The following is a 12636-nucleotide window of genomic DNA, read 5'->3' on the forward strand; positions in this document are numbered from 1 at the left end:
AAGCCCATGCCAGCATACCACTTGTGAATCAGCCTACAGATTAATTAACCCAAATTTAACATATCCTGTAGCTGAAGGTTATGAATCATGTCTGCTCTTGAGATTTCCAAGAAAGCACTATTGACTTACAAAGTGTGCTATTATTACTATATTAATACAAGTTCTGGAAAATCAAGGAAGAATCCAAATTTGATTCACTGTAAGGAAACATCCTTTCACTGTCACATGCAAAAATTACAGCACTTCCAAAAAGGGAACCATTTCTAAATACCAGGCCCTCAACCTTAAAGTAGAAATGCCAACATCATTTTACAAGATGAGCCATATTCTGTATTTATCGTTCAAAGGCTGCGGTATTAAAGTATTGGCCGAAATCAATATATTATTGTAGCTGTTCTTAACTAACAGCTAGAAATGTGTACCTGGTAAGGATCCCAGAATACGTCCTTACTGACATGACTTGCCACTGGACAAGCTATTGGCCATACTGAATTTCAAGGGCAAGAATTAATCTAAGCCACAATGATCCAGAAAGCTAATGCTCAGGTTTTATTATTTACAAATCAGGCTGAAGAAATCTTACTGAGCCCAAGTTTATAATATTCACCCATGAGACTGTTTTATGCTGAATTACTGAAAAACAATCCTGCCTCTGTATGGTACTTCCACAATCCTGAAATACCAATACTCTGTGCTACTCAAAGCTCTATTGCCTTTACAGAGTGCTATACAATTCTACAAATATTGACCAAAATGCCAGATAATGACTTGGAAGATGTTCAGAGTTAAAACAACAGCTGTTTTAACTAAAGAAGAGCCAGAACCCCAAGCTGTGCCAACGAAGAAACAAGTGGAAACTTTTCTTACAAGCAGTAAGAGCCACCTGTGACAAACTTCTCAATGGGTTACAGAGTCACTGGACAAACAGCAGACAAAGCTATTCCATCATCAGTTCCTTATTAAAGAATTGTCTGTCTACATAAATATACATTTCAAAATGCTTCCGAGACTATCAAAATAGGGATTTAAAGGGCAACAAAAAGCAGCACTTTCCAGATCTCTCCTGGTAACATCAAGCCTTGGAAATCCACCACTTGGAGCAGAATTCTCTAACAGGGGGTGATGAAAGGTGAATATGATCTAGATAAGAAACACATTTTTTCCAAAGAAGCTCAAAAATAAAAATAACTATGGAGAAGAAGACTGACTAGCTAACTGACAGATCACCTTGATCTAAGCTTTATTACATGATTTCAATATTGCAAAATACTTTTCCCAACAAGCCTGTAGTTCCTATTTAATCTTTAGTACTTCATATTTCTTGCGCTATACAGTCTTCCTTGTAAATATTTTTACTATTACACTACAATGAGCTTTAAGAATAGGAGTATTTCAGTGAGAGTGCCAATTAATCAGCCAGAGATACTCAAGCCCTATCTCACTGAAGGTCAAACATGGAAGTACTAAAATATAGGTCTACGAGGAGATAAAAACATCATCATTTTCCTTATTCTTTTCTCTGATTCAAAAGTATATTCTGGTTCTTATTTTCTATGCAGTTTCCCACCTTTGAAATTGCTCTTCCACAAAAAGACAAGGTTAATTTTAGCGAAAGGGGAAAATAACACAGTAACTTGCAATTAAAGAAAAACAGAGCTTTAACAAGCAGTCTTGTCCACATGACTTCAAATATAATTCCTGAAATTTCTTATGCTGCATTGATATCTGTAAGATGTGGAACATTGTTGACATCTACGGAATAACATGTATGTCGTGTTTTAACCCCAGCCAGCAACTAAGCACCATGCAGCCGCTCACTCACTCCCCCCCCACCCAGTGGGATGGGGGAGAAAATCAGGAAAAGAAGTAAAACTCCTGGGTTGAGATAAGAACGGTTTAATAGAACAGAAAAGAAGAAACTAATAATGATAATGGTAACACTAATAAAATGACAGCAGTAGTAATAAAAGGATTGAAATGTACAAATGATGCGCAGGGCAATTGCTCACCACCCGCCGACCAACACCCAGCCAGTCCCCGAGCGGCAAATCCCTGACCCCCCCTTCCCAGTTCCTAAACTAGATGGGACGTCCCATGGTATGGAATACACCGTTGGCCAGTTTGGGTCAGGTGCCCTGGCTGGGCATGAGAAGCTGAAAAATCCTTGACTATAGTCTAAACACTACTGAGCAACAACTGAAAACATCAGTGTGTTATCAACATTCTTCACATACTGAACTCAAAACATAGCACTGTACCAGCTACTAGGAAGACAGTTAACTCTATCCCAGCTGAAACCAGGACAATGTATTATTAACATAAGCAGCATCAACATCTTCTGAGCAACCTTCACTTTAGACTTTCCAGATTCATTCCATTCTCTCCTACTATTTCTGTCTTTAATGAGTCTATTGTGAATTTCCAAAATGTGTTTTAGCAGTGGCTTCAGGTAAAATAACTCCTTTCCTTTAGGCTACAGTTCCACAACTGCTTAAGTTGAACTAGGTCAGTCCTGCCACAATTCTGTCTTCAGCCTTCTGCTTTGTTCCAGCACTGGCACTCGATTGATCCTGTGTTAAACCAGCTCAGAAGCTAAGCTAGCAGAAGTTATTTACTAAAAAAAAAAATAAAAATATTCATTGGGCCAGCTTAAATCCACCAACACTCACAGACCTGCCTCCTTGGAAATCACACTGAAATCCCAGAATCATCCTGCCATCATCACTTTCCTTGTTGACCTGACAGGGAGCAAAACACAGAGAACAGAAAACCAAAAACCCAACAATGCAGGAAGATGCTGTCCTGGTAAACCAGCACACCAGGTAGATACAAGGCTCACTGCGAAGCCCAATCCTCCACTTCAAAGGATTTTTAAACTTCTCCAGTCATTACAGCAGCTGATAAATGCCTTCAGTACCAGCCAGACCACACCTTTACAGCTTTTGAACATTTGGTCAGCCTTCCTTCCACTACATCCCACAGTGTCTCAAGTTTCAGTTGCATTCCAGAAACTTGACATAAGTTCATGCATACATAGAGAGACTATTTTTACCCTCACTTTTCTCCTGCTATTTTGTCCCCTGCCTTCCAATATTTAAAAGTACTTTGTTTTTAAACCGGATCATAAAGGTGTCAAAAGAAAGCATCCCATTTTCACAAGTCTTACAGTACTACATAGAGTTCTGAGTACCTGACTTCAACAGAAGCTTTTAGGGACAAGAATCTGGGACCCAAGTGACAGGACCCAAATGAAACTACTGGAAATCAATTCCAAAGCAAAGAAAGTAAACCTCTGCTTGATTCTTCAGTTCAGCAACAGTAAGTCATATCTAAACCGAGCTTTTATTTAATACATTACCTACATTTCATACTGTACAACACATGACTGACAGTGTCATGTAATGTTTCATAACGTATTCAAACAAAATGAGTAAGTTTTGTAAATAAGAATATAACACACACTTTTTAAAAAGAGTATGCATTTTGTCCCCACTGTAAAACTAACAAGCAAATACTATTCTTACATACATTGAATCTACAAAATAGATGCAAGATGCCAACTGTTTTTTGAGCACTACAATTGTCTCTCAGAGTTCCTGTGAACTAGTTTTTCATTCTTTACATATTGGTAAAGAGCATTTAAATGTTTTTTTCCTGCTTTTGCAGTTCACATATTGAAACAAATCTTAATTCAGAACAAAATACAATTTGCATAATCAGGATTAGAAAATTATCTTGATGAAAAAGGGCTTTGATATATTGCAGCCTTGCTTTATGTAAAGCCACTGTCCCTAACCAATAACAAACACAATGGTAACTGAAGAAATGGAGAGAAATAAACTAACTGTTCCTCTGAAAATTAAGTTCTGTGCATTTCCCCCCCACACCCTAATAATTACATTTCAATAGTTAAATTCCTTTCACCTGCAAAACAGGCTTCCAAAAGTGAATCATGTGGTATTGACTTCAAGGCCTGAGGAATGACAGCTCTTCTGCTCTATATGAAAGCTGCAAGCTACAGAGGAGTTCAGAGACAAAACTGAATACTTGCATTTCTGCTATTAGGGACTCCGATAAGAAGCAAAGCCAACTGGAAAGATGTCAGTCTAACCCTTCTAACAAAAAAAGCTCCAAAGTAGACACACTAGAGTCAATAGCGGAGGACAATAAAACATGGCAGAATTAACGGCTTCTCCAGAAAAAAAAAAAAAAAGAAAAAAAAAGCCACAAAAAACCCAAACCAACCAAAAAAACCCAACACCTTTAAAGGACATCTTTCCAGGCTCTAAGCCTTCATGACAAATCTGTTTGGCCAGGTTAGGACACTAGAAATCACAGGTTAGACTCTTAGAAGCTATTCCAATCCTTGCAGAACATCAGGAAGAGAGGCAGTGAGTCACCAGAAGCTCCCTTGGTGCTCAGTGCTATACTGAGCACCCTTCAGCAAAGCAAGCTCTCCAGTTCAAAGAAAAAGCAGACAAAGAAGCTCTGCAGAAAAGCATTTCTATTATTCTCTGTTAGTCCTCAGATGTTTACATCCTGCATAGTAGATAAAACTACAATGAATTTCATTGGTATACAAGTACCCACTATTAATCAGAAACAGTAGATTTGGCAGTTTCAATTGTAAGACCTTAGAAATACAGTGAGAATGAAGGAATGGACTTCTGAGAAGAGCTGAAGCTAAGCCTATGTGTGAATGGACCCACAAAGTTGTTGAATTTTAGCATTTTGATAGACAACCGAGCAATTCAAGAGTAACACGGTCTTCTGCTGCAAAAATATTGTCTTTATAAAAATGGTGGATGCTCTGTAACTGCATTTAAGTACAGCTTACCTTTACCTAGTTTGATCAAAAAGCTTCAATTTACACACAATTTAAAATATATAAGATACAATGCATATCCTAGTTCTGGATGCTTAATTTCATAATTATTAGGATCGGATTTTTCAGAGTTCTTAACCTTTCATTGCATTCACAAAGCAGCTGACTTCAAAAGTAGGTCTGAGAGACAAGCACATCAGCAAACAGAATATCACATACAGTCTCCCTGTCCAGTTGCTTTCAGAGTCCCATCAATTATCTACCTTAAAGCACATGGACTTCTATTTAAAGAACAAAAATCAAGTTTCCAAAATAGAGTTAACAAAAATATTTTCTGGCTAAGAATATTTTCCCAAGAAAATTTAAAGAGGTCAAACATATGGGATGTAATATTTTGGCCTGAATACTTCATCTGTCAAAGTTCTAAGCAAGTGCACAGTGCTAGACAAATGTAAAAAACAACCTTCATTTCTTCAGGATCTGAGTAAGATGCGTGGATTTTAATAAAAGCTATCAACTTAACCTGAAGATACCACTTTGGTCAGGCCTCCAACAGACGAGGCGCGCATATATACGTAATTTGCAGTTTTCTTGAAAAGTTAAGTGTCTGTGTGTTTCATGCCAGAGCTATTATTGCTGCAGGTGCTGTGCAGAAACAGAGATGCATCCTGATGAAGGCAACAGTTCATTTTATAGTCCTTGTTATCGTAATACCCAAATGGCCATCTCTATTACTTCAATGTAAAGAAAAATCAGGATTTTATTTTCAAAGCTTACTACCAGAACCCTCTATAGAGGGGAGCACCTAGGACATTATTATTTAAAATCGCCTGCAGTTGCCAGATACCGTTCCAGAAATTTTTTAAAATATAAACCTCCTGATATTCTGCAAGTGATAAGGAAGAATGGCCTGAAACCTGAATCAACCTATATTAATTGTCATTAAGAAAGATCCAAGAGACAAAACTTCTTTAGCAATGTGTTCCTCAAACATACACCCAAAATCACGTTTATTCTGTTGCCAACAGATCCATCGACAGCTCCATGTAGACCAGATATGTACCAGAAAAATAACACTCCATCCTGACATAGCAAACTTAAGAACCCAGGAGAGCAGATAGTTTCACAAAAGGGATAAAAGGAGCATTAGAAATTGGTGGGATCAAAGCAAAGGAACTGAAAATCAACATTGGTTAGCCCCAATCTAAACAAGACTGTTTCCAGAGACCTCTAAAACACCAGTTCTTAAACTGAATATATACCAAGGTATATTACAAAGTGATAGACTAGTCACACAATAAATAAGCCAATTTCAGTCAAGGCAAGATATACAGCAGTCATATCTTGTGAGCTGAATCTTCAGAGTACCTTTCTGTTCTTCAACCAGACTGGACCTATCAGCAAAAGCTCTGGGGTAGAACCATCATTTATTTTAAGTTTATTCAGTGATTAACACAGCAAGAGTTCAGGCTTCTGAATGTTTAACGTTATGTATATTGATACTTTTGAGCTTCTTATTGATGCCTTTGAAACAACTGCACGTTATTCCTGAGGCATGTATAAAGTACATAGTGCCTAGTCAGGCCACAGCTCTAAAAGCAGTAATACAAAATTATCACTTGGCTGTTAACCATTTGGAAAACATCACAGCAACTAATTTAGAGGCTGATGTACTCCTAATTAGAGACATTCTTAAGTGAAATCAAGACAGGCAGGTTTGTGAGCTGACTGTATGTCATGATGGACTTAAGCAACACAATGATCTGAAATCTTTTATGCTTTCTAAGGGCAAGGCCTAACATGAAGCTCTGTGGAAACTACTGAATGTTACCATGGAATCCTAACCAGCAATACAAAATATTGAGCTTTATGTCTTGGGGAGGTGGGCAGAGGGAATCAGTTATTTATAAATGCATGGTAACTGTGTTCTTTGAAATGCCATGGTCAGTGTGAAGCCCAGTATGAATTCCTGTACCTTGTATGTGGAAGATCAGGTAGTGGAGTTTTTGTTCTGAAGCAGGCAGTACAGCTCAGACTTCTCCTCAGTCCCTTCAGCCAGAATTCCTTGGTAGCCCAAAGGACTTAAAAAGCAGAGAAGCTGCATGGAGTTGATAGAGAACCTACAGAACGCGATTTGTACCAACCCAAAAATCCTGAACATGAGGACGTTTTTATGTAGTTTTATAATGCTCAGAGGCTAAACTCCTTAACAATGTGTAAGGTCTCAGCCTGTTGATAAAGAATCTGTTTCAGCAACTTCTTGAAGAAAGGTCCAAAAGAGCACCCTTCCCTCCTTGAGGCTGCATTACCAAACCTAGCCTAGGTCCTGGAGAACTGAAACCTTGACGTCTACTGTTAAAGAACACAACTGATAAGAGTCACACTGGAAGGGACAACCTTGAAGCAGCAACATGCAATACACATGCTAAACAGGTGATTCACTGCTGCAAGACACTCCATAGAATAACTACATAATCAATTTAATGTCAGTAAAATAGTTACTACCTGTATGTCCTAGAACCCAGCTACAGGCAGATCTGACTTTTCTAATCTTAAGTGGATCACAGCTGCTACAACCAAAGATGATATAAGAGACCTCGCCTGACAAACATGCACAGAGTACATCCAAAGCTAACTATTAATAATAGCTTTCTCAACAGCAAACTTGCTTTTTTATTGTCACTCTATTTGTTAAAGTTTTCTCAAGTCTAGAATATGAAAAGGCTCTTTACTCTTACTTAGCAACAGAAAATAAAAGAAATAGAATATATTCTTCCATAGCTCTCAAACAGCATAGCAAGGCCATCTCTATTGAAATAAGTTCCTGTAAGGAAATGTCTCTGAAAAGGGATAAAATAAGGAATCGAGTCAGAAGGAGGGAAAAAAGGATATGGGGACAGAGTAGCAAAGGTCATCAATAGTAGGTATCTACTGTACAAAATTTTAATTTAACTGAAACTATTCAATATTACTTACTGGGTGCAAACATTTTAATGCACTCAAAAACCAGAGCCAATTCTAAACAAATTAAAACAGAAGAAAATAAACAGGCTAGAAACTAAGACTATACTTCTCGTACTTGTTGGCAGTGAAAGGAGGCAAAAAGAATTTTCCAGCCTTTTCATAAGGGAGCATGGTAGACCCAACAGATACATCAGTCCCCTAAGACACAGAGCTAACTGGAAAGATAAGTCTGGATCATTAGAGGCAGGACTGCAGAAATTTAGAGCTAGGTACCTGAAGGTGCTTTTGAACACACGGCATATAACATCAATATGTAACAGTTACCGTTCTTATAACTAAAGCTATAGCCTCCACTTCACACATGATAAAGAAATGGCCCCCTGTCTCAAGTAGAAATTGATAATTTCTTAGACCCTTTGATAGAAGTCATAAAAGAAGGCAATGCTCTATGTCAGTGGAGCCATTGGTTACCATAACTACCATCAAATACACAGCAAACATCAATGCAAAAGCCTGCTTAATGAAATTCTTAACCTGGCTTTTTGCCTTTCAGGATATGCAACCCTTGATGGAGACATTATTCTCTTCATAGCGTAATGCAGCACTAAAACATCTGCTTCCCACATGATTAATTTAACAAGTAAGTCAACACACAGTGAGGCATACTCAGAAACAGGACACGGGGGAATGAAATAGCCAAAGTGTAGAGGCTCTCTAGTATATCAGGTTATTGTTTACAGACTTAAAGGGGAATCAGAACAAGACAGCCACAGAAACAAGACAGTACTCATCAGTAACAGATTACTGACTAGACATACTCTCACTATAACCACATGGCATATTGCTTTCTTTAAGCTTATTTTACAAACTATCAAGTTTCATTATAATGCAAGATCATCTACCAACCAAAAAATACTCCAGTCTGAATTTTCCCCTGACTGCATGTTTTTTTTTCCTCCAACAGATGAACTCGCCTGCCGAACTATGAGCATATGCCTACCATAAATGCTTTAAAACTGAAGATTTTGCGTTCTTCAAAACATTATTAATTATCTCTGATGGAGCTGCAAAATTTAATTTGCCCATGGCTAGATACCATATGGGAGACAACTACAAACTATTTTCACCTACTGACATATCACTGGATCTTAAAATCTATTAAACCTTGCTGCAGCTAGACCTTTTAATACTTTGACAAGCAGCTACATTTACAAACTTGGATATTTTCTAAAGTCTAAATTGCATTCTAGTAGATCAGACCAACTGCAATTAACTTAATAATCAAAAACACTGAAATTTGCATGGGAATCAAAAGGTTCAAAAGTGTGACAATCTGATTTTTCTAAACCAAATGAGAATTACACAAAGTACCTGAAGTAAATCAGCATCCACCTATTACGCTATATGCCAGCTTCCTTATATAAAGACCTCAGAAATAAAAAATTAACACTCAGTTACCTCTAAAAAGTAAATTATAGATTCAATTAGTAATAAAAGATTAACACATACATTCTTATACCCCAGACCAAACCACCTCTAGATTTACATTAGCCACCCTAAAGAAAATGAAAAGATATTCCAGATGGTAAGCTGGAGAGATCTGCTTTACAGCAGATCAGTTAACTAAGACTTCATCAGAAGTATTTTTTGAGATGCATCAAATAAAAAAAAAACCCTCTGAACATGGAGACAAGATAACAAGAATCAACAGAAACAAACTACTGTTACTATAATATTCATATACAGTATCTACACAAAATTTTATCTGAGCAGGCAGATGGTAGATAAAGTTTGTAAGTAGGCTCCACATTTGATTCCCTTGCTATTAATAGAAGCCCAGGCTGTGGTGGCCAAGGTTATATCAGGCTAGACACACTCCGGTTTCCTGAATCTACCATGAAATCCTCCTAAATTTAACATGTAAAGCATCACCTTTGTAATTGTGCAATTGATTTGTATACACAAAGTTAAACCAGTTTATCTCAACATGCTGCACTGAAGGAATTCAAGTCAATAGGCAAAACTGTGTGTGTGTTTGCACGCATTAATGCTTTTACATTGGTTTAAGCTTAACTTACTTTGTCTTGCACAGCAAACAAAGTTTCTAGTTCACTTAATTGCACTGGCTTAACATCAATTCTTTAGATAAGCAGGAACAACCTTAAACCAAGTGCAGGCATCCCATATACTGCCATGTATTGTCCTCCTGTATGTCCACAAGGACTGGAAAATCTACTGCTCAACTCAAGAGTGTTCTTTCTGAACAGATGGAATTCTTTATCTAGAATGATCAAACCTCCTGAAGGGACCTACCTTACACCCAAGACAATTTACTCGCGAATTCTACTATTAGAAGTAATAAGTAAGGTAAATATAACAGAAATGAGGAGCATAGTCTTACTCCCTCAGGGTTTGCATCTGTTTACACTGCAAATTTTAACAGCTTTTTTTATTTCTTCTTTATTAAACCAGACTTCTTCAAGAAGAAAACTGTTTAAAATAGGAAAAGACAATTGTGAAAGCTGTAAACTCTGGGATGAGAGCAGTATCAGAAGTCATTTTAATATTTACCTAAAGTAGCTCAATTTGTGTGCGCTCTATTAAAATCCTACCACTAAGAGGAGCCCTAAATCTATCCCACACTGAGCACTGGAAGAAGTGGCATTAATTTTTTTTCCTTACTTCTCAAGATCAAAGGGAACTGTTACTTCAGTGATACTGAGGAAAGCAGAATCGCCAGAAGTAAAACAAGAACTGATAAAGAATCAGTTCAGGAGTAGCCCCTTGAAACCACTGAAGATCAATGAAAACAAAAGGAGGAAAAAAATTCTTCCATTGGAGGGAGTCTACCAATAAGAAAAGATTCCACCAAAAAGGAAGAATGAAGAAATGATGAAGGCAGCTAGTAAGAGAAACAAAGAGGAAAAAGCTCTAAGTAGGAACACAGAATGAAGCCACCTCAAGGCCTAGAGCAGAAGAACGGTGACTACAGACACAGAGAATCAGAGCCAAGACAGCAACCTTCAAGCAACAGAAAAAAGCAGAATTAGTAAAATCTCTACGTAGAAATGCAAAAAGAGAAGGAATCTTAAGATGAAGAGTGAGCGATGCAGAATTATAGATTGTAATGATAAAAACATGAAAAGAACCAAGGAAAATGTTTTAATACATCAATATGTTCCTAGCATTTTCTGCTAGGTACGCCACAACTCAGGATTTATTAGGAAGACGTGAGACGGCCCTTATGAGAGCATGCGATCTCACCCAGGCTAAGACAATCAAGACAGAGACTATTCTAGAAAGCTAGTCAGAAGAGAAGCCTCACTCAAGCACTCCAAACCGTCTTTCGGTGAAGCCTTTAACTCTCCAGTAAATGAACAGGAACACAGAGAACTCCAAAAAGACACCCATTTCTGAAATTTGAAGTTTACTGGCTAGGTGTCACCTCCACCCAATAACTGGTTGACTGATGCCTCTTCCTTTTACTGTTGGGTATAAAGGCAACAAAGGAAGGTATAATGAGGTACCACATTCCTCTTCCGACCAGATACTTAAGTCTTGCCTCCAGTAGGTGTGCACGCTGACAGAATACGAAGGACATTTGATTTCCACAAAACCCTGCCCGGTTGTACCCATGCAAGAGTCACCAAATTCCTCGATTTAAAGCTGAGAACAGTGAAAACAGAAGGCAAGATGAACTGCAGACTGGGAAAACACATAAAAATGGCTCCCTCTTACTCAATCTGTTCACTTGGGCATATTTGCTCACACGAAGTCCAAAAGTACTTGGACGCACTTCATGGTTAGCTGCGCTAGGCCAAGGCAGCTAGCTGGAAGCTGTCAGGTACTGCCCCCCCTTGCGCTCCGCCTTATCACCTTCCCTGAAGGCAGGCACTCGGTGCAAGGACAACGAGATTTGCATAAGCCTCCTAAAAAAAGGCACACGCACATCAACAAAGAAGGATGCCACCTCGCCGGACCCCCGCCGGGGCTGGCGGTCGGGAAGGCGGGGCCGACGCCCCCCTCAGCCCGGACCAGGCGCCGCTGCCACAGAGCCTCGTCCGACCCGCCGCCAGGGAGGGCGGGCGGCGACCCAGACGGAAGCAGGTGCCCCACGCACCCCCCTCCCTCCCCCGGCGCGCAGGGCGGCCGCGGGCAGCCGCCGAGCTCCGGACACACCTCTGCCCCGCAGCGAGGAGGCCGCTCGGCCCGCGGGGGCCGCCCCCCGCCGGCAGGTGCCCGCCCGCCCGCCCCGCCGAGGCCGCCCGGCGCTCACCCGGCCTCCCGCATGACGTTGCTGTCGCCGCAGTCGCAGGCGCCCCCCGCCTGGCTCCGGAACATGTTGTAGTCGTGCCCGGCGTGCTCGCCCTGGTGGAAACACTCGGCGCACAGGCTCATGCAGGGCGAGATCCCGCACGTCCGGCACCGGTAGGCCACGAAGTTGGCCGTCCACACCAGGCCGCACAGCGTGGCCGGGTCGTAGGCCCGCACGGCTTGCACGAAGCTGTCCCACGGCTCCCCGCCCGACAGCAGGCAGCGGCACCACTCCAGCGCCTCGGCCGCCGCCTCGCCGCCACCGCCGCCGCCCAGGCCCCCCGCCGGGGCCAGCACCCGCTCCAGCAACTCCCGCAGCTCGCCCGCCGCCGCCGCGCCGCTCTCGCCGCCCAGCGCCGTCTTCAGCCGCGCCGCCGTCGCCCACTTATCCCGGCCGCTGGCGCCGGCCCCCGCCATGATGGGGAACTGAGGAGCCGTTACGGCTGCGCCGGGCTCCCGGCTCTGGGGCTCCCCCCGCCGCCCTCTCTCCCCTCCCAGCGGCGCCTCCCTCTCGCGATAGCCGCGGAACCGGC

The 12636-nt window shown here is 40.9% G+C and overlaps 1 protein-coding gene across 5 annotated transcripts in view; it reads right to left on the reverse strand.

The window, feature by feature from the left end:
* The window catches only part of UBR3 (ubiquitin protein ligase E3 component n-recognin 3), a 122539-nt gene extending 109936 nt beyond the window's left edge, over positions 1-12603 (reverse strand). For all 5 annotated transcript variants that reach the window (XM_075028474.1, XM_075028473.1, XM_075028472.1 and 2 more), the window contains exon 1: positions 12066-12603. In XM_075028474.1, the coding sequence (XP_074884575.1) occupies positions 12066-12520 (455 nt within the window). In that variant the 5' untranslated portion in view covers positions 12521-12603. The remainder of the gene's footprint in view (positions 1-12065) is intronic.
* Between the last annotated feature and the right edge of the window lie 33 nt (positions 12604-12636).

The sequence above is a fragment of the Buteo buteo genome, chromosome 5, assembly GCF_964188355.1.
Source record: "Buteo buteo chromosome 5, bButBut1.hap1.1, whole genome shotgun sequence".
NCBI lineage: Eukaryota > Metazoa > Chordata > Aves > Accipitriformes > Accipitridae > Buteo > Buteo buteo.